The sequence below is a fragment of the Urocitellus parryii genome, chromosome 8, assembly GCF_045843805.1.
Source record: "Urocitellus parryii isolate mUroPar1 chromosome 8, mUroPar1.hap1, whole genome shotgun sequence".
Taxonomy (NCBI): Eukaryota; Metazoa; Chordata; class Mammalia; order Rodentia; family Sciuridae; genus Urocitellus; species Urocitellus parryii.
This window is the reverse complement of record NC_135538.1, coordinates 132,284,514-132,312,364: the sequence shown is the minus strand read 5'-3', so window position 1 is coordinate 132,312,364 and position 27,851 is coordinate 132,284,514. Positions and strand designations below refer to the sequence as shown.

Below are 27,851 nucleotides of genomic sequence, written 5' to 3'. Positions count from 1 at the left end.
TATACAATTTAGCTCAGTATCTCATAGCAGTAGCTGAACTGACAATAGACTATTGGTTTCTCTCCATTCTTTGTATCACTTTCTCATTCCAATAGTGTTGTTTCCTGTGTTTCCCAAGTAAACTACTTGAACTCAATCCTGTCTCAATATGTCCTTATGAGAGAATCCTAACCAAAATAGGGTACATTGGGAAAGTCACACAACTGGAGACCAGGGGGAAAGTATGTGACATGTCCTGAAGCACATGGAACAGTTCAACCCAAGGATGAATTGCCCCACCCAAACTGACAGTAATACTTTCTGGCTTCTTGTTATTGTAAATAAGATCCATCACTATCTATTTTCAGTTTTCCTCTGTGGTTTTGGTTCTAACTTGCCTAATTAGATTCAATCCTTGATTTTAGCTTTGGATAACATTTTATATTGTTTTGTTTTGCTTTGTTTCAGATCCAAATTCTATCATTCCAGATTAAATACAGAATAGTAAAAGGGGTAAAGTATCATCTACATCTACCTACTATAATTACTAGACCTATTCCTGAGAATGGTTCAGAATAACTCTGGTGTTAAAAAGACAAATTAACAACAAATACAGTTTTTTAAATCTTAAATGGTTTTATTTGCAATTCTAGAATAGGCCAGCAGTCTGGACCAAAAATGGTTCAGAAAAACTTTGCCCTACCACTTATGCAAGTTACATTTATAGCCAGAGAAAAGAAAGTGACTACAGAAAACTGGAATTGATATATAGAAACACGCTAAATGGTTACAGCTCACACCTGTCTTATTTGAATATGGTTTCAACAGTTGGCCACCTGTGATTGGCTAAGAGTCATTTACTTACCACAAGAGTCAATTATGGTCTATTAACATATCAAATTAGGTTGTAGATAACTATAGATGAATATATCTTTAAACCAAACTCATAATGTGTATGGAGGCATCTTTAGGTCAAACTTAACACTAGTGATCCACAAGGGGTTCTTTGAAAGAATTTAAAGATCTAGAGATCCTTAAAGAAGCCATGAGTCAGGCAGTGTTTCTCAATTACATTTTCATGGTTGCTACTACCTTTTTGGATCTTAAATGTCTCCCAAAGGCTCATGCATTAAAACGTGTATTTTACTATCTTGGTGCTATTATAGGTAGTGGAAATTTAAAGAGGTGAGGTCTAATGAGAGGTCTTCTGATCATTGGGGTTGTGCCCTTGAAGCAGATAATGGAACACCAGACCTTTTCTCTTTCCTTTCTATCTCTTTTGTGGTGCTGGGGATACAACCCAGAGCCCCAGGCGTTCTTGGCAATTACTCTACCACAGAGATACCAACCCCTCTTCTTCTTCTCTCTCTCTTTTATTTCTTTTTTCCCCTGGACATGAGGTGAGTGACTTTGCATTTCCAGACACTCCCTGCCATAATTTGTTGCCTCATCATAGGACCAAAAGCAACAGGACTGATCAACAACGGACTGAAAGCTCTAAAACTGTGAGCCCAAATAAACCTTTTCTCTTTATAAGTTGATATCTCAGGTCTATGCTATAGAAATGGAAAGCTGAATAACACAGTTGCTATACAATGGGATTGTCCCTGATCTAGTTTTGTGCCTTATAGGTGCTCATGGGGGTAGTGGAAAAGTTTCACTGTTGGGTTCATCAGAACTCTGGAGCTATAGCTAACTGCTAATTCACTAAAGTACATTATAGTATTCTTCACTAATTAATTCCTTTATTTCATTACTGGAAAGTTAGGTGACAGAATGGTACTCATGGCTTTACTTCCCCTTATCAAACTTTATAATCTTTTAGCATCATGTAAGTCAGAATGCCTTGAGATTTTTCCTTGTGATAAGCATAGAGTTAGAGGTAGAAAGCATCTTGAGTTTTACCTACCTCTGTTCCCTGTTTTTCTTTAGTCCCTCTAGGAGAGCATAGACTCCTCATCAAGCTCCTGTAATGGTCTATACAATACCACTTCCTTTAGTAGCTCACTCTAGCAGCTAACTCAGTATAGAGGAGGGAAAAAATGGCTTAGGCTATGAATTACATTGACATAACTGGAGAGAAAAAAATGTTTAATTAAGGACTCCTACAATAATAGGAAACTCAAAGAAGCGCTGGGTGATTGGAGTTTATCTAGCATCCTAGACTTCAGAAAGGAATAGGGGGTGGGACTTCTGTGGGTGCAGCCAGATTATGGGAGAGTGATGAATAAAGAAAATGTATCATGAATAAATGTTGTCTTGCTAGGCAGATGAAAGTCTCTTACGGAGGTGGAGATATAGCTCAGTGGTAGAGCACTGCTTAGCATGCAGGAGTCCCTATGTTCAATTCTCAGCACTGAAATAACAAAAATTTAAAACAAAAGGAACAACAACAAAAACAGTCTCTTGGGTGATAAAAGTTATCTGGGAGCAGCTCTCTTCCTGAGATATATCTGTACTAATTAAAACTCTTATAGATGGAAATTTCTTTTTGCCACTTTTCAGAGCTACTTCTATGTCTGAAGTTTCTCTAATAAGTTTGACATAATTAATGTGATAAAGAGATATATTTTAGAGTGTCATATTCTGGTCTCTTGTAGTCATGTTTTGGGATGGTGTGTCCTGAACTCCAAAGATAGCATTAACAACCAGTTATAATAGTACTTGTTATGCCTTAGGCACACATAAATGTTTGTCAAGCGAACATTTTTTTTATCTCTCTTTTTTTAAATTTTTTTATTTTTATTATTTATTTTTTTTATTGATTGTTCCAAACATTACAGAGCTCTTGATAAATCATCTTTCATACATTTGACTCTATTGGGTTTTGAACTCCCATTTCTACCCCAAATACAGATAGCAGAATCACATCTGTTACATACTCACATTTTTACATAATGGCATATTATTGACTGTCTTAATCTGCTACCTTTCCTAACCCCTACTATCCCCCCTCCCCTCCCCTCCCACCTTCCCTCTCTGCCTCCTCAGCTGTTGTTCAATTCTCTCCCTTTTTCCCCCCTCCCCCTTGCCCATCATAACCTCTTATACTTTTGTGTATCATTGAAGGTCTCCTATCATTTGCAAATCCTTTCCCTTCTCTCTCCCTTTCTCTCCCCCCATTCATCTTTGTTTACAGTGAGTCTTTTCCTCATGCTCTTCCTTCCTGTTTTGTTCTTAGTTGCTCTCTTTATATCAAAGGAGACATTTGGCATTTGTTTTTTAGGGCTTGGCTAGCTTCACTTAGCATAATCTGCTCTAATGCCATCCATTTCCCTGCAAATTCTATGATTTTGTCGTTTCTTATTGCTGCATAATACTCCATTGTATATATATTCCACATTTTTTTTATCCATTCATCTATTGAAGGGCATCTAGGTTGGTTCCACAGTCTAGCTATTGTGAATTGTGCCGCTATAATCATTGATGTGGCCGTATCCCTATAGTGCGCTCTTTTAAGGTCCTCAGGGAATAGTCCGAGAAGGGCTATAGCTGGGTCAAATGGTGTATCCATTCCCAGCTTTCCCAGGAATCTCCATACTGTCAAGCGAACATTGAATAAATAAAATGTCCAATCAAAACTTAAATTCTCCTTTGTCTTCCCTGAACTTCAGCAAGAATGAAACTGCTCATTATTTTTCATAAAGACCTTCACTGGACTCAAAGAGAACATTAAATAAGTCTAAACTCTTTACACAAGGACTTTAAAATTTTTTTAATAGGAGCACTTGATTCTTTTTTTTATTATTTTTACAGTAATTCTTGTGACCACTCTCTGTATTTTGCCCAAGGAGGAAAACTGAATACAACAAGTAGAAAAGGATTCCAGGAATATAAAGTGAGGAAGAAAGGACATTCCTGACCTTGAATGTCATAATCTAAGTGGATTAATTTTTAAGCTACCCTCATAAAATAGAACTAATAGTTAGAAGAACAGCATTATCTGTTTCTCATCAAGATTCAATTCTGCAAGCATTTACTGAATATCTTTGCAATGTGTTCTGGGTGTGTTTGAAGACGTATAATGCACAGCCCTTCTGAGGAGCTGGATATTTAGGAAGTTTTCTATACTCTCCACAGTGTGAATCAAGATCTCTGTTTTGACTTAGCATAATCCAAGAAGACTGTTGCGGGAAGCACTAATTTCTAATGTTTACTTGTCTTAGAGCTTTGAGTTAAGGGCAGAAAAAAAACTGCTAGGAAGTGTGAAATTTTTTAACTGACCAAGAATTTCCGTTCACTTTTAATTCTCTCTCCATTTTGCTATTTCATGTTGTTTTTTCCTTTTTTCCCCTAAAAGCTATCAAGGGTTTATACTGGATTCCAAAGTTCATATAAACTTTGCAAATATAAATGGAATTCCCAGCCTAGTGGAGAGGAATGCATGCTATTGTGAGCAAATGCTTTATAACTTTTTTCCTTTCACATATTCTCATTGCCCTTTACACTCCATGAATTCTCCCTTTATGTGATTTTTTTCAGAAATGTAAAAATGACAGGCGGCAGTTTTTTAAAAGTTGCAAAAACTATTATTAGATGGCACATTTAGCCAGCAACACAAATTTTTTAAAAAATATATTTTAAAGCATCAATTTTTTCATAGTTTAGATGAGGTTTATTTTTAGCTAATATTATTAACTCAGCAGCATTGTTTATTTGAAATCAGGTTGCTTAAATGCCTGAGTCTTCCCCTGAAGATAAGTTTTATGGATTTTCTTAGAATTGACTTGGAAGATAGATAATAAGTTTTAAGGGTAAATTTCAGTAACACTCTTGGTTTAGGCTTTCAAGGAATAGTAGTGATGCTTTGTTTACTTTACACCTTGGTTTATTTAAATTCATGCTAATTAAAACTGAAATAGGGGGCTGGGGATGTATCTTAGTGATTGAGCACTTGCCTTATCATGTGCAAGTCCCTGTCTTTAATCCCCAGCACTACATACACAAACACCTGCAAGAACCTTGGCTTAAACACCACACTTTTCATGGTCATATATTTTAGTATTAGAAGGGAACAAAAATGGTTATTTTTCTCCAGCACCCAAAAACCTTAGCTCCTGAGAGTCAGGGCTGTTTCAGTCTCTACTGTTTCTGGCATGTATGCTCAGTAAATAGGGAAGGATAGAGGTGCAGGGGAAATATTATCCTCCCTCCTTTAACTTAGAGACTATTGAGAACAAGGATGCTTCCTGAGACTTTGTAACCAACAAAGGTTACAATCTCAGATTTTCTGCATCCATGTGTATTTCATGGCAAGAAATATCCATTTGGTCTCTGCCCTTGGTTCCTGACAACAGGTTCTTAAAAACCTTGTAACTGTCTGAGTGATAAGGGTGATAGGAGCATTGTTTTGTTATATTTGGTCTTAGTTCCCAGTTCCTGACACAAGAACTTCTAAGATCCTTGGAATCTCCCAAGTGCTCTGTGTAAGCTAATCAGATGACTAGGAGCTGGGACCCTTAGATAGCTTTAAGATGAGACGGAGAAACTAAAGCATGATCAGAAGGGAGGGAGATGACTAAAGCATGATCAGAAGGCTGGGACTTCCAACCTCCAAAAAGGGAAGAACTGCTGTCAAGTGAATTAATTACCAGTGGCCAAAATAATTTAATCAGTCATGCCCACATAATGTAACTTACTTAAAACTATCAAGTGGGCTGGGGGTGTAGCTCAGTAGTGGAAAACTAGCCTAGTGTGACATCCCTGCATCCTCTTTCCACCACCATTTACCTCCTTTTGCATTCTTCAGATTCTTTTTCCTCAGGGTATTGAGTCTTGCTAAAGTCCTCTCTGACAGCACAGATGCTATTGAAAGAGAGAAAGGATAGTCCAAGAGCCTGCTTTGGGGAATGCAGTTGGCTTACAGCATGAGTTAGTAATTAGGTGACTGTTTTCTAACATCAAGTATTTGCTGAACCTTTTTTTCTCAGATGTGGTTTGTTCATCATTAGCTTTGCACCCAGCAGGTGCTTACTAAATACCTTTCACTGACTGATGGTTTCCTTCTACCCTAGTTTCCATTCACAGGAACAGATGACTCCCTGAACCTTCATAGGATGGTCTTTTCTAAGTTCTACTCAGATTCACACAGAGGTAAGAGTCAGGGCCTAGTAGTAAAGTGAGACTATAATTTAATTCTCCTATGCACTGAGTGGACAAATTGGCCATTTAGTCCCTGTGTTATCTTGCATCCTTGTGACCAAAATATCTGACAAGAACATCTTAGAGGAGGAAAAATTTATTTTGGTTTATGGTCTCAGACGTTTAATCCATGACTAGCTGAGTCCATTGCTCTGGGCCCAAGGTGAGGCAGAATGTCATGGCCAAAGGGCATGGTAGAGGGAATTTTCTCAGGACATGGCAGGTGGGAAGACGAGAGAAAGGAGAAGAGGGCACAGGGAAGATGAATCCATCTAGGTAATGCCCCCAGTGCCCACCTCTTCAAACCATGATGCACCACCTACAGTTTCCACCTAGTTACTCCACTCAAACTAGGATGGACGATTAGGTCACAGCTCTCATAATCTATTCATTTCACCCCTGAATATTCTTTCATCGACACAGGAGCTTTTCATAATACCTCATATTCAAATTACAATGCTCTACATTAACATAAGGAATTTCTGGATTCTAAGCCTACACATTTGTAGGGGCTCCTCTCCTTCATTGCCCTCATGCCTCCTCAAGACACACTGGTTCCTTATTTGCTAGTGGAGAATTTGTCCCTTGATTCTGCCTGCATATAGTCAGTTTGGCTTAAGAGTAATAAAACAAAAGAGTTTTCTACCCTATGGGCTTCTGTTCATGGTTGGCATGCTCCATTTGCGCTTGTGACAGCCAGAAATCTCTCTCTAAAAAACAAAACTGTCTTAATATGGTAGGTATTTGCCTAACATTAGCATTCAAAGCTTAATAGAGTTTAGCTTAATTTGCTTAAGTTGCCATAACAAAATACTACTCATTGGGTAGCTTAAACAACACAATTAATTTTCTCACACTTCTGGAGGCAAGAAGTCCAAGATCAAGGTACCAGAGAATTTAGTTTCTGGTGAGGTTTTCTTCCTGGCTGCTGCCTTCTAACTTAACTGTGCACCCACAGGACCTTTCCTCAGAGTGCAGAGAGATAGAGAGCTCTGTGTCTCTCGCATTCTCATTCTCTTTCTCTTCCTCTCTCTCCTTAAAAGGACACCCAGTCCTAGTGGATATGGCTCCACCAGTTATACCACATTTAACTTTAGAGATTTGGGGGTTAAGGATTTGATGTATGGATTTTGGAGTAACACCTTCAATCCATAACAGGGTAATAAACAAACATCCAAACATGGTGAATGTCCTTCATTATGACCCCTTGGCATTTACCTTTACTCTTCCTATTTTATGTCTGTCTATCTATCTATCTATCTATCTATCTATCTATCTATCTATAATCTATCAATCATCTATCAGCTATCTTAGGAGTATGAGCTTCTTCCAAACCATTTCAAGGAAGATAACTCTATTAGTTGTTTTTGTTAATATATATTTTTCAAAGATGCCTATGACAACATTCTCACCTCATATGCTCTTTCAGAAACATAACTCCCCACAAAAATGTGAGGTCTATGTCCCTTCCTTGAGCCTGCATTGGCCTGTGTGAGTGCTTTGATCAACAGAGGATAGCTGATGTAACACTATATATGCCTTACAAAGTTGGGCCATCAAAGACAAATACAACTTACTCCTGGCTCCCTCTCAGGGCACTGGGCCTTGGGAATCACCCACTGTGCTGTGAGGATCCTGGCTCTGAGCTGTGGTTGAGTTTCCATTCCACTGAGTACCAACTTGCTGACCATGTGAGTTTGCCACCCTGGATGTGGGGCTTCTTTCCCTCAGTGGAGACACAGCAGCTGATACAGTTACAGCAGAGATAAGCTTTATATGCCCAGATTACATGGCTTAATATAAACTATGGACTTTTTGTGATAATGATCTGTCAATGTGAGGGCGATCTAGGAGGCAGTCAGGTCAAGCTAGTGAGTGAGGAGGTTAGGGACAGGGCCAGAACGAAGGAGCATGAGAGGTTCTTCTGATGAGGTTAACTTCAAGCTTGATGAAAGAGCTCATGGACATCAGCAGGTGATCCAATCAGACAGACACTTCCATACTCCTGTCCCTAAGCTAGGGATCCAACAGAAAAACTAAAACAGATGCATGGACAGAGGAGCACCACTCTGAGGAATGTGTGGACAGGGGAGGAGCTAGGAGAGGAGGAAATTCCAGAGACCATAAAGTGAACAGGCCAAAATTCTTCACCAGATGACCAACTCCGGGGCTCCTTCTCTTCAGCAAAGTCTATCTCTGAATCTTCTTGTGCTTGCTATCTCTGTGTGCGGTTCTTCAATTTTTTTGAACGGAGACAACAAACCCAGCACTCCTAGACAGTAACAAATGTAGGGTCACTGATTGGAAAAAATGGTAGGGGATGTTGATAGTGGGGAGGGCTATGCATGTGTGGGAGTAGAAGGTATGTGGGAACTCTATTTTCTGCTGTTTTACTGTGAACCAGAAACTGATCTAATAAATAAAGCCATATGTATATATGTACACACACACACACACACACACACACACACACACGAACGACATGAAAGCAAGGTCACTAATGCAGCAAGATTCAGAGATGGAGTTTGGGAAATTATTGACTAGTGAGGGCTCTGACCTCATTAGTGCAGGTCAAAGGGGATAGGAGTGTAGTTCTGTGGCAGAAGGTGAGCTTAGCATGCACAAGGCCCTGTGTTTAATACCCAGCACCAAAATAAGTAAATAAATCCATAATAGCACCAAAGTGTGTTTTGGTAAAAGCCAGTGGTACAAAGAAAACAATCAAGATATAGGAACCAACAGTGTGATATCTTGGTTTCTTGGTTTCTTTCCTTTTTTCTTAGCAATAATCAATAGGAGATATTAAAAAATTCCCACTTACAATAAATAACAACACAAATTATAAAACCTTGGCATAAATGTAACAAGAAAAATATAAGAGTTATATGATTAAAAATTTTAAAGACCTATATAAATGGGTGGTGTGTTAGTCATCTTCTTGTTGCTGTCACTAAGATATCTGATCAGAACAATTTAGAGGGAAAAAAGGCTTATTTTGGCTCATAATTTCAGAGAAGTAAGTCCATGCTGCCAACTCCATTGTACTGAGCCTGAAGTGAGGCAGAACATGATGGTGGAAGGTGAGGTGGGGGAAAACAGTTGGGAAGCAGAGAAAGAGGATAGGAAGAAGGAGGAAAAGGAGAAGTAGAGAGGAAAGAAGAGGAGAGGACAGAGAGAGAAAGGGAAGAAGGGGTCTGGGAGAATGTAAACCCTTCCAGGACAAGATCCCAGTGACCTACTTCCTCCAACTAGGTCCTACCTCTTAGAAGTCCATCCAGCTACCATGGATTAATCCATCAGAGGGATTAATCCACTGATGTCAATGGATTAATCCATCATTAATCCGCTGGTGAGGTCAGAATTCTAATTATTGAATCATTTCCTAAAAGCCCTACCTCTGGATCTTGCTACCCTGGGGATTATGCTTTCAACACATGAGTTTTGGGGGATATTCTGTATCCAAATCATAATAGGTAGGAAACAGTTCTATAAATATTGATTTAAAACATAAATTCTATAAACTTATTGTTATTATCCCTCAAAGGAAGAAGAAGAAGAAGGAGGAGGTGGAGGAGGTGGAGGAGGAGGAGGAGGAGGAGGAGGAGGAGGAGGAGGAGAAGAAGAAGAAGAAGAAGAAGAAGAAGAAGAAGAAGAAGAAGAAGAAGAAGAAGAAGTAGTAGTAGTAGTAGTAGTCATCGTCATAGTTCAGTGGTAGAGCACTTGCCTAGCCTGTGTGAAACCCTGGGTTCAATCCTTGGCACCACATAAAAATAAGTAAATAAAATAAAAGGTTGGGCTGGGGATGTGGCTCAAGCGGTAGAGCACTCGCCTGGCATGCACGGGGCACTGGGTTTGATCCTCAGCACCACATAAAAAATAAAGATGTTGTGTCCACTGAAAACTAAAAAATAAATATTAAAAAATTTTAAAAAGTTATTGTGTCCATCTACAACTAAATATATATATATAGAATAGAAGAACTTGTCCAATTGGAATGAGTTTGACAAGATGCCTCTGATATGATTTTGTGTTTGTGTGTGTGTGTGTGTGTGTGAGAGAGAGAGAGAGAGAGATCTTGAGGATCAGATCCAAGGCCTCATGCATGCTATGCAAGTGGATTCAATCCCCAGCACTGCAAAACAGAATAATAATAATAATAATAAATAGGTAATTAAGTTAATGAAAAAACTGAGGCTCTAGTAAGAGTCATATAGAATTGCAATTCAAGATACAATAAAATATCAAATTAGTGTGGAAAGGATGAACTAATCAATAGATGGCTTTGAAATCTGTCCATTTGAGAAATGTTTAAATTATATTTTATATAAAAATACAAATACAGGAAAAAACAAGTGGGCAGTTGTATAATCTTGCTATGAGGAAGATCTTTTTAGATAAGTTACTAGAAACAAAGCAAAACTAAAAACAACTTAATGTGAGGAAATATTTATAATGTAGAAATCTTTTACACTGTTAAAACCTATTACACATAAAAAGCTTTAACTAATCTACAAGCAGATAAACCACCCATCAGAAGATTGGACAAAATGGACAAAGCAATTCAGAGAAAAGGAAATAAAGATGAAGAGATACCCATGTGAAGGGATGCTCAACCTCACCAGTAGTCAAAAACATGCAAATTAAAACAAGATACCATGCTCAACCATTTGAGTTTGAAGAATTCCAGATTGGATATTCAGCATTGGGAATGTTCTGGGCCATCAGGCACATTTACATGCTGTGAGTGCAAATGTAAGCCACAATTACCTTGTTGAAAGCAGTCCTCAGCATTTAGCCTGAGTAGATGCCTGGCATATGGTAAGCACACTGTAATTATTTGTTGATTTTATGAAGGATTACTTTTGCAAATGGAAAGAGCACAGACTTTGTGGTCAGATAGAGATGTTTTTTGTTTTTTTTTTTCCTGGCTCTGCCCTTTATTTACTAAGTAACCTTTAAACAATTGACTTAACTTCCCTATGTTCCAACTTCCTTATCTAGAAAATGGAGGTATTTCCTACCTTGTGAAACTATGAGAAATATTGAAACAATATATGCAGCGTTTCATCTAATGAGCTGCCAAATTATAAGTGCTCCATGTAGAAGTCTTTATTCTCTTGCACATGGTTTCCCTGGCAAGGGAAATTCATTTCTTCAGAAAATTTTACCAAGTTTCTTTTTACTTCTCTTTCTTCCTCTTCTGAACACCTCCATATTTAAATTCAGCCTTCTCAGATATGCTTTTAGGCTCTTTTGTTGCCAATATAGTTCATTAGAATCCTCTAGTTGAGCAGGCCTCTAATCCCAGTCATTCAAGAGGCTGAGACTGTAGAATCACAAGTTCAAAACCAGCCTGGGCAACTTAGATCCTATTTCAAAAGAAAATAAAAAGGGCTGGGGGTTTTAGCTCAGTGATAGAACACTTGCTTAGTATGTTCAAGGCCCTGGGTTCAATCCCACCACAACCAACAGCCCCCTACCCACTCCAAAAATAAGGAAAGAAAGAATCTTCCAATTGAAAGTGACATTAACTATTACATCAGTCCTTAAATAGACTTGCTTTTTCTGGGTTGAATTAAGTCTCCCAACAAAATGTCTAATCATAATCTCTGGTACCTGTAAATATGACCTTAGTTTGAAATTTGGTCCTTAGAATTGCAATCAAGACAAGATAAGCTCATACCAGAATAGGGTGAGCCCCACATCCAAGATCACTGATGTTTTTATAAAAAGAGGGAATTTGGACATACACACATACACACACACACACACACACACACACAGAACCATGTGAAACAGAGGCAGAGATTGGGATAATATGTCTGCAAGCCAAGGAATACCAAGAAATGCTGGCAACTATTGGAAGATGGGAAGAAATAAGTGTTATGCCAATAGACCTCCAGGAGCCTAATTGGATGCAATCACACAAGAGTCTTTATTGCAAGCTCGAGCCTGGACTCACAACCGTTCCCGATGCAGCGGTCCCAGGGAGTGAGTCCTGGTCCTTTGTCCAGTGAGATTTTATAGGTTTGGGGGGGATACTTTGTGCGTTACAACATCACACAGCAAATCATTCCATACCGCGGGAAAGTCAAACAACAACTCTTATCGTTAATTAGCACATTCATTGGTGGGAACAGGTTGGGTAGGGGTGATTGGTTAGTACAAGAGGGGGATTCGTTTGAACTGATTGGTTTAGGCCATGAGGGGTGTATGTGCTAAACTACATGTTTTCCCAACATGTTATCAACCACCATAAACTACTTGGAGGTCATCTGGCATTCCAGGTATTTTCCCTGTCGCATGCTGATTAGAGGTTGCTAGGGTGGTTGCTATGGGTCCTCACCTAGCCTAAATGAGTCAGGGACACCTGGTGCCTCAGACCTCTCCTGTTATTTGTTGACAAACAACTCATCAGGGTGGGTATGTGCCTAGGAGTGCTCTGTGGGTTTTTCCAAGGATCAGGGGCACACCCTCTTCCTTGGACACTGAGGTAGAGGCTGGTTTCTCAATAAGGAAAGATACTTCCTCAGAAAGTATGTCCCTGTTGACATCTTGATTTCAGATTTCTAGTCTTCAGAACTGTGAGAGAATAAATTTCTGTTTTAACTCACCATGTTTGGGATAATTTATTATAATAGTGTGAGGAAACAAATGTCCTGCCCTACACAGGGTCATTTGACTCTCATTCTGGATTTGACAATAATTTGTAAAATAAAAATAGCACCATGGTTTTGGATAATTATGAATGAATCACTGAAAATATAAACTTGGTTATCCTATATGAAATCATGCTCAGAGAAGGGAAGAATGTTTGTCTTAGTTCGCTTTGTGCTGATAAAACAGAATACTATAGACTGGAGAATTTATAAATTACAGAAATTTATTTCTCATACTTGTGGAGGTTAAAATTCCACTGAAGAAGGCACTGATGGATTTGTTCTTTAGCTCTGCCTTAGTCTGTTCTGTGTTGCTATCACAAAATACCTGAAGCTTGGTACTTTATAAAGAAAAGATTAACAGTACTTTATACTTTATAAAGAAAATAATTAAATTACAGTTCTTGGGGTACAAGAGCATGGTGTTGACATCTGTTCAGCTCTGGTGAGGACTTCTGGTGGATGACGGTACTTGGTGTGTAAGCATGCACAAGAACACTCATGGTGAGACAAGAAGCAAGAGGCCAGGGAGGGGACAAACTGACTTTTGTAAAAACCTGCTCTTTCAGGGGGTGGTGAGAACTACATTAATTCATTTCAAGATCAGTGCTCCCATTATATAAATACCTCCCACTAAAAGCCTCTTAAAAGTGTACCCCCTCAATACTGCCATAATGGAAAATGAGTTTCCAAAATATGAGTCTCTGGGGACAAACCACACCCAAACCCCTGCAAGTTTTAAGATGGCATCTAGGTGCTGCTCTCTCCAAAGAGGGCAAACATGTGCCTTCACATGGCAGAAGAGAGGACTGCTCCCATGAGCCCTTTTCAACACTTCTCCCTCAGCTTCACCTCCCAATATAGCTGAATTGGAGGTTAAGCTTCCAACACATCAAGTGTGGAAGGAACAAGGTGGAACAATGCTTAAAGATTAAATGGGTTCAAATAAAGGAAACAAAACCAAAGCTTGTTCTCTCAGGCCATCTGGTCTCAGGGAGGATACTTGAAGGGGTGAAGTAAGCTCCAGAGGCCCCTAATTTCCCTGGCTGATACCAGATGGTTATGTTATCTGTGGCCATTAAAGTTCTTTTACTACCAACTTCCAGGATTCTTTCTTCTCCGCCAGTTGGTGGCCTGGAGTGATGTCTCAATAAGAATGCATTGAATTGCTAGGAACAGAATAACTAATTAAAGTGGTTTAAAAAACAAGCAAGGGGTTGGGATGTAGTTCAATGGTAGAGTGTTTCCCCAGCATACAAAAGGCCTGGGTTCAATCCCAAGTACATAGAAGTCAGGAAGTAAAGAGCTTCAGAGGTGTTTACTTTAGTAGTTCAATTATGTAAGGGCTGTTCTGTTGTGGTGGTGGTGGTGCTGGGGATATAGAACCCAGGGTCTCACAGATGCTGGGCAAGTGCTCTACCACTGAGCTATATCTGTAGTTCTATATCAGGGTTCTGAATTGCTTCTTTACAATTTTTTGCTTTTCTTTCACGGTCATAGGATGTCTACTGCAACTCCAGAGATCTTATCCTCATAAAACTACACCAATAACCAGGAAGATAAGTTTGTCCTTGTCTATCTCTTTTGAAGAGGGAAGCCCTTTTCAGAAGCATCCAGAAGATGCTCTTTTGTGATTGGCCCTGATTTCTTAGGTCTTGAGCTATTAGAGATAATGAATGATGCATACCCATGGCTTGCCATGGTTACATGGTTTCAATGTGATTATGTATGTATGATATCTGGCTTTACTAAATAGCCAGTGGTAATACACCAACATGGCATTGGTTGCTGAGTCAAAAAATTGCATGTGGAATCTGGATATTGATACAGGTGATAAATATGTGGCAACTAGTTTTTTAAACTGTATATAGTAATTATACTGCTTTTCCAAGTTGATATATTCTGCTTTTACAGTTAGTCTCCCAAAATGGTTTCTCCAGTAAGCAATACTTCCTAGAATTTATTGTTCCAGAATAGTCCCCATCTTTTGAATATGACCTTGTGACTTGCTCTTGACCAACAAAATATGAGTTTTCCATTACTATAACAAAATACCTGAGTCAGGCTAATCTAAAAAGAAAAGAAGTTTATTTCGTTTCATGGTTCTGGTCTAAGCTCAAGGAGTCACATGTGATAATGGCTTTCTTGCTGGCAGAGTTCCTAGATGATACGGGGTGTCACATGGTGAAAGAGAAAGAGCATACATGTATATCAGGCTTCTCCTCTTTTTGAAAAAAAATGGTTGTGGTACTGAGAATTAAACCCAGGGCCTTGCACATGCTAGGCAAGCACTGTACCACTGAGCAACATCCCTAGCCCTCTCTCCCTCCTCTTATAAAGCCAGCATCATTCAGTATTGGAGGCCTACTTGATGACCTTTTTTGACTCTAATCACTTGGCAAAGATCCCACCTCTAAACACTATTGTTGGATTAAGTCTCCACCCTCTTAATACCTCCCCACGGAGATTAACGTCAACACACAAACCTTGGGGACACACTCAAACCTTGCCAACCCATAGTAGTGACTGAGATCACACTGTGTGACTGCTGAGTCTAGTCTATAAAAATCCTTGCAGCCTCCAATTGGGACTACCGGAACATTTACTCTTTGGAAGCCAGCTACCACATGATAAGCTGGCTACTCTGAGACTCCCACACTGTGGGAAAGCCCAGGCTAGCCACATAAAGAGGCTTCACACAGAGAAAAGAATGCCTACACAGGCCCCAGTACCTAGTCATCCCAACCCAGGTGTGAAGAAGCCATCTTGGATTTCCAGTCCCAGGTGCCATCTGTCTGCAACCAGAAGTATAATCCAAGCAACAGCTTCCCACCTGAGGTCAATCAACACATAGAACTATGAGTGATAATAAGTTTTTGCTTATTCCACCAAAGTTGGGAGCTTCCGAGGGTTGAGTGTAATGGACTAACCCTAGGATCAATAATTCTCACATCCAAGTGTTTATGGCTCTTAAGATCCTGCCCCCTTGAGTAAGGGTGGGATCTGTGATTTTTGCTTCTAATTAACAGACTATGGCAAAGGTGTTGAGATTTCACTCCATTTTCTTAATTAGGTTATGTCATATAAGTCTCCATCTTAGCAAACTATATTGGGAGAGTGCCCTCACTGATTCAATGAAGTGAGTAGCCATATTGAGGAAACCCTCAGAGTACAGAATTGCAAGTGGACTCTAGGACTCAAAGCTGGCTTCTTCTGATAACTTCCAAAAGACAAGGGCCCTATGTCCACAATGTAATGAAATCTGCCACCAACCCAATGACCAGGAAGCAGGTTCTTCCCTGGTAAGTCTCCAAATGAAAACACAGCCCAGCTGACACCTCTATCACAGATATGTGAGACCCTGAGTGGAGGGGCCAGCTAAGCCATGCTCAGACTCCTGACCTATAGAAATTGTGAGACAATAAATGTGTACTGTTAAAAACTGCTACCTTTGTGCTGATTTTTGTATGCAGTATATAAAAGAACACAAGCTGTATATTTAGCATGAGGAAGGGATGTGGATTGAAGTGGTCCAGAGATGGTCTGAGAGAGTTTCCAGAGACGGCTGCTATCAATTCCTTCCTTCTCTATTTATGCTGTTCCTCATATCAAGAGATAGGGTCTAATTTCTTCCCTTTGACTTTGGACTAGTCTTACTATCCTGCTTTGAACAATAGAATGCGATGGAAATGTTTTCCTGAGTCATCAAGATTCAGTCATAAGGAGTGATGCTGTTTCTTCCTAGGTTTTATAGAATCCTTACTCTTGATTGTCCTGACTCCCTGTGTAAGTTTCTAGCATGCCAGAGGAACCAGGCAGAGAGAACACAAAGGAAGGCCAGATGGAGAGAGAGGCCTGGCCATCTTAGATCCCAGATGAACCAGCCTTCAAGATACTAGACTATGAAGGAACACGTTATGCATGCTTTAGACTATACTAGCCATCTTCTGAATACCATTCTGTGACCCCAGTTGATATCACAGGAGCAGAAGAACTGTCCAGAGGAACCCTGCCTGAATTAGTGACTCACAGACTTGTGAGTAGTTTGTTCCACAGCAATCAGGAAGGATCTGGTTGGATCTCACCCAGAAAAAGCCAGAATGACATCACACTGAGCTTAGGACATCCCCCCTTTGCAGTTGGGTGGGAAGGACTCATGAGCAGAATTATCTCACCCATCGCGTCTTAGTGGCTAGGGCTGCCTATCACGTTTATATGTTCACATGTTAATGCCTAAAACCTTCACTGATGAGGGGAATGGAATTATCCTGATGCCTTTAGACTAACCTTCAATTACCTCCTTGTGCTCCTTTCCTTAAATACTTGCCAAATACTCCTTGTCTTGGGAGTTAATTCAAAGTTTCTTTTTATTGCCATGGTCATTGTGAGACATACAAAGTCCAGTGGTTTGTTTTCAGAATATAGTATTTAGCTTTAATTATAAAATTACTGAGGATGTAAGAAAATCAGCTGAAGAGGAACGATGTGATGGCTACTACAAGTTAACACCTTAGTGAGAGATTCACAGCCCCTTTGACAATCAGGAGGTGATGAGGAAGGGGCCCAGTCAGATCAACAAAGACAAACTTCATATGTGCCAAAATGTAGTTAATCTCAGAAAAGCTTTCTCACCACAAGAGAACAGAGGAAAATGGGAACTGTTAAAAGTATATTTCTTTAATTTACCCAAGAGGAGGCAGTAAAACCTAGGTGACATTTGGAAGATTTGTACACCCCATGGTACTCAGCCAATGAGGAACCAGGAGAGGGACCTTGCACTCTAGGAGATAAAATGTTGATTATGCAGGCCCCCCTGATACCCAATCTTGCAAGAGCGTTATTTGAAAGTCTCAATTTCTCTGTACCTCTTCTCAGTACCTCTCAGCCCATTCATGTTTGGACAGGTGAGCCTGTTTCTCACAATCATCTTGCCAGGACCACAAATGATATTAATTTGGCCATGATTATTTCCACTGCTTGCAGGTTGCTGAAGATTCTATCCCCACCCATGTTTATTGCTGTTTGGTAAGGTTCCCAGAGGATCCCCTGGCTTTTTTATTTTGACTTATAGTTTGATTTGAGAATTTGGGACAAGTTTCCCCAGAGCTGCATTTGAGGATTATCTAGAGGACCCTTGCATCATTATGTCACATTTGATTCTACTCACTAAGGATTAGGGTACAGTCCAGGACAGAGTCCAGACACTCTTCAGCAGTCTTCTGTTCTCAGGTGAATTCCCTAAGAACTGTCTTCCAGAGGATGATGGAAGCTCTCTAGATGGGAAGGAGGGGACCACTTAAAAAATGCATGAGGGTTTGGGGTTGTAGCTCAATGATACAGTGCATGCAGATCCTGGGTTCCATCCCCATCACCACAAAAATGAAACAAAATGAAAAAAACTGCTAAAAAATTCACCAGGATATTCTTTACTTTTTCTTTTTTTATTTTAAAAGTAAATTCTTTACTTTTTCTTTCAGGAGGTCTAGCAAATCTGTGATATATGGGATTCAAGGTGCTTACTTTTATAATCCTAGCTACAGAATAGTTCCGTAGTCAAGACCTTTCCTGAGCATCAAAGTACTAGAAGGAAGATTAAAAGACATTACTAGCTGTAGTGGACTCAGCCTGGAGCATTTGAGGTTTATGACAGCATCTTGAACATGTTAGTACAAAATGGTCAGAGTTTGCTGGCAGTAAAGTACTTAAAGTTAAAAATGAGACCAATATCTTAACCTTGAGGCAATTTTGACATATTAGAAGGATCAAACTAGTAGCCAGGTACTGGAAAGTTTCCATATGCAGGCAAGAGTATTTTATTACCTCATCTAATTTAAAAAACAATGTATTACTTCATCTCCAGTGTTTTATGTTATTGGAGATCCACTTTTATTGAGCATGGCTTTAAGAAATGTCACAAAGGGAGGAGTGGGCACGTATATGTTCTTAAATCCTGAGAGGAGAATGCTGAAAATTGAGACCAGAAAAGACTTAAAGACTTCATATGCTTTTCCCTTCTGGGTTTGATGCCACTAATGGAAAAACAATGCTGTGCTTCCTGAGAGGAGATTTGCATTAGACAGCGGGGCAGCAGTGATTCCAAGGCTGCTCCCAGGGAATTTGTGCATTGAGAAGTTGAGATGATAAGAATGAAAAACTTTCCTAATGAAATTTCCCCAGTGAATAATTTTGCTACCTTGAAAACCGTTGGTTCAATTTTTGAAAACTTAAAAAAAATGAAGAAAGATAGAGACAAAGTAACTTTAGGTACACATATATGCCCTGCCTTGTATACACACACACACACACACACACATCTAGAACCTGCAACTTGTAATGTTCATTTACCTGAAGACAGAGATCTATCTTGTGAAAAATTAAATGAATGAGTACATAAGAGAAATAAGTGTCTCTAATTATTTTAAATACTTTAATTTTCCTTTTCTAAATACACTGTGGTAAGAGCACTGTAGTGAGTGCCTGAAGTCCCTGCTACTCAGGAAGCTGAGGCAAAAGGATTACTTTAGCCTAAGGGTTTGAGACCAGTCCTCATTTCCCAAATGAAAAGTAAAATTAATAAAAAAAGAACACATCATCTAAAAAATGTGTTGTAATGGTGTGATTGCAGTAGTAGAATGGTATGTTCCAAAGCTGTGTTGACAGATTTCAGAAGACCCTAGGAATTTCAGACCCTAGGAATATCTTGTTGTCTTCCAATTCTGTGTGTAAAACCCTGTTGCTTCTGCTATGTATTCTTAGAAAGAAGATCCATTCAAAGTAATTTTTTTCCAGTGAAAAACCAGTTTTCCACACTGTTTCATGTCCAACAAAATTAGATTTTGTAAGAGTTCATTTAAAAATCCAGTGCTTCAATCCTACTTATTTCCTAAACTGGAAAACTGGTGTAAATCCTGAAGTGGAAGGAAAGTAAAAAGGAAATGGTCTATACTTTCCCCCTGTATAATTTCTCTTGCTCCAACCCTTCTTTCTCAATCACACTCACATGCTGTGGCCATTTCATTAATCTTTCAGTCTTAATTATGGGCACTGAATCTGCAGTCCAGTCTTACCTATACCACCATGTCAGTCAGGATTTAGTGCTGGACACAGAGACTGCTATAGGTATTTCAAGAAGAATGGAATTTAATTCAGGGAATTTTATATTTATAAAATCCTTGCAAAGGAACACTTTATCAGTTTTAAAAAAATTACTATGTGATTCTACTATGGGGCAAAATGAATCTTTCTTTTTTTCCCCCAGGCTTTTAAAATAGGGTTTATTTTTTTAAACACTAATATGTACATTACAGGAAACCAATAAACAAACAAACAAACAAACAAACACACGCAAAGAACAAACTCATCCAATCCCAAGCAGGATGTGGCACCTCCAGATCAAGTGTGTACATATACAACATCCCATTTTGTGTGATTCAAGTCATAGTGGGTATCATGCTTCAAAATGAAACTTTCATTCATACAAAAATCTGTACATGAATGTTTATGTCAGCTTTATTTATGGCTGTTCCAAACTGGAAACAACCCAGAAATTTTTCAACGTGTGAGTGGTTAAAAAAAAAAAATTGAGATCCATGTGGTAGAATATACTTAACAGTAAAAGTGAACCAAATGTCAATACATAGAAGTTGGGTGAATCTCCAGGGAGCTTGAGTGGAAAAATCTTAGAAATAGAGAGCAGATTGGTAGTTTCAGAGACTAGAGATGGGCAAGAGGGAGTGGAGTGGTTATAAAAGAGAAACATGAGGCATCCTTGTGGTATTGGAACTGTTCAATATCTTGAGGGTGGTAGTGGATGCATGTCTGTACACAAGGATTTCAAGGTTGCTTTTGCTGAAAATACTAACTCTTTACTTGGACCTGTACATATAAAAGAAAATGGCATCTCTGCCTCCATTTTACATCTGTCTCTTTTGCTATGAGTCAGTCATCTTGGATTCCAGGAACAATGTATCTGATGGATAAAATCTTGTGGTGTGCCCAAATTACCCACCATGTAATAGCAACAAGTCTCCCTATGACCAATCATAAGAAAATGATCAACTAGGCTTGATATGTGCATGACTGTGCATGCTTTTCCTGCCCCTTTTCTGGATAACCTTGGAGATCATGCCAGTACCACTGAAGACAGCACTGGAAATGTTGGTCTCCTTCAACTTCCTTGTTAGCTCTACTGATTAATATTCCTTTCCTGCCCTTTACCATTTGGTTTCACCATTTGGTTTTTGGGTTGAATGACTAGACCCAACTTGCTTGGACCCCTGAGAGTTGGGCCTCTGTTCTAGGACTCCTATAGAGTTGAAATCCAAGTTCGAAATACAAAGGAGACTGATTCCAGGATATGCCTTCCACCGCTCCACAGGTATCAATATCTGCAGATTCTTAAGTCTTTTTTACAACATGGGGAAGCATTTGCATATTCCTATATAATTCTCCCATAGCCTTTAAGTTTTCTTTCTTTCTTTCTTTCTTTCTTTTTTTTTTTTTTGTAGTGCTGGGGAGCAAACTTGGGCCTCAAGCATACTAGGCAAGTACTCTGCCGCTGAGATAAAACCCCACCCCTAAATCATCTTTAGATGACTTATAATACCTAATATAATAAAAATGCTATGTTATGCTATTATTATGGTATATCTTTTAGGGAATGATGAGAAGAAAAAAATGACTATAGATGTTCAGTATAGACACAAACACTGTAGAACTAACTACATAGTATATAATAGAGGGTGGTTGAATCTATAGGTGCAGAACACATGGATACAGGAGACCAAATATATCTAAATATTCAGCCAGATTATTCTTTGTTGAGAAAGGCTATTCTGTTCATTGTTAGATGTTGAGAAACATACCTGGCCTCTACTTAATAAATACCAACAGCACAAGTTCAGTTAGGACAACCAAACTGTGTCTCCAGACATTGTCCAATGTCCCCTCGGGGGCAAAATCACTTATGGTTGGGAATTAATATGTTAGAGTAAACACAATTAGGACCATTGCCCCTAGAGCTTTTCACTATTCTATATCCTGTAACTTTCCTTCTAGCTAATGTAATCAACCTTCTCATGCTACCTAACCCCTGTGCCGACTGTTCATATTCCCCTAATGCCACAGGGAAAATTACAACATCCACTCTCATCACACATTTCCTTTCCTACCTCTAAATCAAAGGAACCAGAAAAACCTCTTTCCCTGTCTCTCTCTGTTATGGACTGAATTTTGTTCCTCCCTCAATTCATATAGTAAAGTCTTAAACCTTAGTAGCTCAAAATGTGGATGTATTTGGAAATAGGGTCTTAAAAGAAGTAATTAAGTTTAAAAAGAGGTTGTTAGGGTCCTAATCAGACATAACTGGTGTCCTCATAAGAATAGCAAATTTGGACACAAACACATATGTGGGAAGAACATCACCTGGACATGAAGACAGATGACTCCACAAGCAAAGAAGAGAGGCCTCAGAAGAAATCAACCCTTGATCTTGTACTTCCAACCTCCAGAACTGTGAAGAAATAAATTTCTGTTGTTTAAGTCACCTACTCTGTGGTTCAGTGTTATGAAAGCCCTGGCAGGTTAATAAACTGCCTCACCATCCGTATTAGAAATTTTCGAGAAAAATATACTTCAGTTTTCATCTCTGATCTTCAATATTTTTTAACTATGTTCTCTTAATATCTTATAAATATTTTATTTTCAGGCCTTAACAATATTGGTTTTATTTTGGTGATTTCTGTTAGGAGTTCAGGGATGCCAAGATGGCTGAGGCAGGGTACAAGAAAAATGCCACTGGAGGACAAGACAGGAGATGAGTCATCATATCCATGTTTATGATATCCCATTACCATGACAACTCCCACCACTGAAGACTAATTGCCCATGATAACTCCTGCCACAAGTTTGGTGTTCTAAAATAACCAGTGGGAGCAAATGGGGTAAGATCTTCCATCAGGTTCCTAAAGGGAAGAGAACACCTCACACCTCAGCATATAAGTCACTGATTTCCAGATATCAGGGCTGTAAGCTTCTCTTTCTTGCTCATCTACTTTGCTCTACCTTATGGAGTTCTACTCTCACCTTCACCTTCAATGAATCTGTACTTTTTCTGGTACTTCCGTGTGTCTTGCTCAACTCTTTGTTTTGGACCTAGACCCCAAGTGGACACCCCAAAGATAACATCTCTACCTGTCACATTTTTTACTAGGATAGGTGAATTTTTGGTGTTTGCTGGTGTGATAGTTTGCCAAGCTATGGGAGAAATGGGGAATATCTCCTTTGAGTATAGATTTTTCTCAGCAATTTTTTGGAAAGGATCAATTCACATGAAAACAAATATAAGTTTTTAAGATAATCTAGTATATTTCAAAGACATATACTGAATTCCTCTAAATGAATGTGTTTTCTCTACTTTAGGGTCCCATTCTTGCTACAGAATACCCAAAGCAGAATCAAGGTATGAAACCAGACAATTCTGTCTATAAAACTAAGGAATGTTCCTGAGGGGTTAATTTAATTTTGAGTTTTACTGATTTGGGGAATCCAGGTCTGCACCACATCCTGCTTGTTATGTTAGGCACTGTCTCAGGGAATCAGTTTTTGATATAAAGCAATTATCTGAGGTTATTTGAGGGAGAGAATTATGTACAGATAAAAAGCAAAGTGGGGGAGGGAAGTTTGTCTCTTCCCCTCACACTTGCTACCCTCCCTTTGAGTCACACACACTCCTTGTCTTGCCCAATGTGTATCTGCCAAATGCAAGCTAAATTCCACAGACGCCAAGCTGGGACTCTGCCTTATGTCTGAATTACTCTTCGACATTTACCACTTGCAGGTTTATTGACCCGTGCAGTCTTTTTGTCACTTGTCTTTATGCTGCAAGTGGGTGGGGCCAGAGACTTTCTGGTCTTGTACAGCAAGTCCTGCAAACTTGAATACTGTACTTTTTTTTTTTTAATGGATCCTTTATTTTTTGTTTCATTTTTGTAGTAGATGGACACAATATCCTTATTTATTTATTTTATGTGGTGTTGAGATCAAACCCAGTGCCTCACATGTACAAGAAAGCGCTCTACCACTGAGTTATAGCCCCAGCCCTGAATACTGTACTTTTAAATAGAGCTACTTGGAACCTTGTACACACACTTCCAAGCCTCATAAAAGCCCAAAGTCAGAAAGCCAGGCTAGGGGTGAGGTTAGTCTTTCCCTATATCTGTGACCCCATTTAGGGCCCTCTAACGCTAGTGTCCTTCAAGTAACTGGAAACCAGACTAAACAGGCCAATGCAACAGTTTTCCAGGAATAATTTACCAAAGTCCACAACCCCGAACCTGGGACGCCTGGATGTGGAATTGAGGGCTTTTTTTCTAACGGAAAGGTCGCTCATAGTTCCTCCCAGCATCCTCGGGTGACATCAGGATTCCTGGGACATTTGGGAGGGGAAGAGAGCACGCAGGGACAGAGCCCAGGCCGCCGGGGGCCAGCCCCTCCTCCCGCTGCCCCACCGCTGGCGAGGCCGGCGCGACTACCCGCCGCCTTGCTCTTACCCGAGGAGGCGGCGACAAGCCCCGCCCCTCCCGCGCGGCCGCCGGCGAGAGGCGTGGCTTGCCGCGGGCGCCGGGGCAGCGTAGCGGGCTGACGCGGATGACGCGGCGCCCGCCAGGCCGCAGCCCCGCCGCCGGGCCCGCCTCGGCCCGCCCCTGTCCCTCCCCGCCCAGCCTCCCGCGCGCCCCTGTCAGACTGTGGCGGCCCGCAGCGCGGTGCGCTCTCCCTCAGCCTGCAGCCCGACGAGGCAGCTTGCGCACGGCACACCCCCAACATCCTGGCCGGCGCTGCCGCCTGAGCTCTGCTCTGCTCCGCCCTTCCCGCCCTGGGCCGCACGCCCGCCTGTCCGCGGCGACATGGCACACGCGTCGGCACGCTGCCCTAGCCCCCGGGGTTCCGGGGACGGCGAGATGGGCAAGTTCAGGAAGGTGGCGCTCATCACTGGCATCACCGGCCAGGTGAGTGCGGAGGCGGGGGCGAGCGGGCCTGGGGCTGCCAGGCACGTGTGCGTGCGCTCCCTCGGCTCCGGGCTGCCTGCGTCTCCAGGAACAGCCTTCTGGGCGTCCCGGAAGGTGTCTGCTGCCGGGAGGTGGGACAGCAATGCGCCGCGGGGAGTGTGTTGCATGTGGAGCGTATGAAATGTCTCCTAGACTTCTGGTCTTCCTCTGGGGGTTATGAGCTTGTGTTCCGCACGGGGTGTGTTCTTCATACCTGGGCAGGATTACCCTCGCCCACCTGGTGACCGCCGTGCTTGTATCTCCAAGCCTGAGGGTGCAATTGGAATTTCGTTCTTGGCAGATCTTAGTGCCCAAGGAGGGGAAAGAACCAATCCTACTTAACTCTAATGCCTGGGAAGCAGAGAAGGCGGTGCCTTGCTCTCTTGGTACCCCCTGACCAGATTTCCAGATAGAAAAGAAAGTAGTGCTGTAGAGTCACATACTAGGAAATATCTGGGTAAGGGGAGAACTCACAAAAACTTTTAGAATCACACGAACTTCTGAGATTCATGATCACATTTTGCAGGTTTCTCACGGACACGTCCCAAACTAATGCTAGCTTTTATTTCCAAAGAAATGAATTCCTTCAGTGGGGTAATCAGGTGGAGCTGTCCTGAATGTTGGGACCTTATGTTGCAGGCTGAGAGTGCCTAGTTTGTGACAGTCATTTCCTAGAGGTATTACAACAGGTGGGGCAGACCACTGTGTCTTATCAAGCTTCAAGGGTATTCATGTATTCCTATAGAAAAAATGGGATATTGTGTGTCCCTGGATAGCTTCCGGTAGGGGGGTGACTAATATAATGCTTAAATAAGGAAGATGTAAAAGATGATAATAATAGCTTATACATATTGTGCTCTTTATATTCCAGTTACATGACTAATAATAACTCACTGGTTCTCACAATGAACTCCCTATTATTCCCACCTTGTAGATGTGGAAATTGAGGTTTAGGAGTTTGATTTGCCTGAGGTCAGCCAGTTGGAAAGTGTCTATTTGGAGTGAAGCTACTTTCAAAGCTCCCTAACATTAGAGAAGGAGAAATTGAAACTGGTCAGATACACAGCCTCAGAATATTGGACAATTTCAACTTCTGTATCCTGGTTAATTTCTAGTTATTTGTGCATCTTGTTTTGTGTAAAGTAATTAAAACAGGTGTTTCAAAACTAGTAAGAGAGGTGCTTAGGAGAAGGATCTGAATTTGAGGAAGAAATCCCATAAAATCAGGCAGTAAGACAGGTCAGGGCCTACTTACTGTCTCATTCTCTATATTTTGGTTATGAAACCAAGGACTTTGTATGCATGTTCTACCCCTGATCTATCCCTGCAGCCCTGTCCTCTCTCTTGAAATACTGGAGACCTTTCTACAGATGATTCCTTTTTTCCAAAAACTCAGACTAGCTCCAAAGCTCAACTGTTAGCTAAATTTACATGATCTCTTGAAAGTAGCAATCTTTTTAGAATTGTTGAGAAATTGGTAAAGATATTAATGTGCTACGTGTATTGCTTATACCAATTTAAGTGACTAGTAGTCAGTCAGTGCAGGTTAGAAATGGAACCTTACTTAAACATTTGAGAGTGGTCACTTGACTGGTACTGAGTGGCTAGGAAGACTTGAAAGTGGCCCATCACTCTTCTTTGTCCTGCAGGCTGCCACCAGAGGTATGTGTGTGTGGAGGAGTGTCTCCTGAAGCACCATGCTCAACATACCCTAACTAGAATTTTTTGACTCATTTCCAGCTTTAGACACTTGCCAGGCTCTTTGGCACATACCTGTAATCCCAGCCACTCAGGTGGTTGAGGCAGGAGGATAAGTTTGAGGATAGCCTCAATACAAGACTTTAAGCAACTTACTGATACACTGTCTGAAAATAAAAAAATAAGAAGCTGAGGATGTGACTTAGTGGTAAAGCTCTCCTGAGTTCAATCTCCAGTAACAAAACAAAACAAAACAAAACAAAACAAGAAAAAACCCTGCTTCTCTGTCAGTCTCCTGTTCTCTGCCCCAGTGTCCTTTCCTCAGTTCCCTCCAATGTCTGCCCTCAGCATTGTCTTCTTGCTTGCTTAGCGTTGCATTGACTTCCTGTTGTTGCACTTAGCGCAGTGCTGAGTCCTGGAGCTGCCACATAAATACTTGGCTGATGGAATTTACTACTCTTCTATGCTTTTTATTTATTTTCTAGGAAAATGACTCCCAACCTGAGCATCAAGCATCCCTGGAGGACTGTGACATGAATGCAAGGGGTTCATACCTTATTGAACATTTTCTTAATAGTATTGGCTGAGAACTTCTTGTGCTACTCACTCTGCTAGGCATTTTATATATCTCTAAGAGGCAGGTATAACTTGTCTCCCTGTTTTACACCTGGATAAGTAAGATTGCTTGAGGTCACACACCTAATGAGTGTCAGAGCTGAGGTCTTAACCTAGGAGTCAGACTCCAGGGCAGTTTCTCCGAGACATTTTGTTATACTGTCTCAGACACATTAATTGAGAGAGAGAGAGAGAGAGTGGGTGTTGATTGATTGATTGAAAGATTTTCTGAAAAGGCTCAGATTTAAGTGCTTGTATTCTGACACTTGGTCACTGAAATGTACCACTGAGTTTAAACGGGTTGTCCCAGGGTATTTGTCTTGTCTGCTATATACCTCTAGCATGTATGCTCAGGTTTTTTATTCTGGTTTTCCACTCTGATCTATTCTTGTCACAGTAGTGAATCCTTTTCCAAAAAGTGTACCTTATTAAATCATCTTTAAATAAGCCCAGGCTCTAGTTTTCCATTGCTGCCTCCAGGCTCTCTGCCAGCCATCCCCAAAGCTCACCTTCATTGTCTAATGATGTTTGCTGTTCTTTATTTACTGTGCATAGAAATGTTCTTGCTGTTCTTTGAGTACTATTGCCTTGTACCTCTTTGGAGTCATTATTTGTGGCTGAATGGACAGATCTTATTCCTTTAGCTTGACTAAAAGCCTCAGTGTTCTCAGACTAATCCTGCCAAACGCAGCCACTCCAGGAACTTTCTTTGTAT

The 27,851-nt window shown here is 40.5% G+C and overlaps 1 protein-coding gene across 1 annotated transcript in view; it reads left to right on the top strand.

Annotated features, from left to right (window-relative positions):
* The first annotated feature begins 24,501 nt into the window (after positions 1-24,501).
* The window catches only part of Gmds (GDP-mannose 4,6-dehydratase), a 632,956-nt gene continuing 629,606 nt past the window's right edge, over positions 24,502-27,851 (top strand). Inside the window, exon 1 of the mRNA XM_026398920.2 lies at positions 24,502-24,784. Within this exon, the coding sequence (XP_026254705.1) occupies positions 24,683-24,784 (102 nt within the window). The 5' untranslated portion in view covers positions 24,502-24,682. The remainder of the gene's footprint in view (positions 24,785-27,851) is intronic.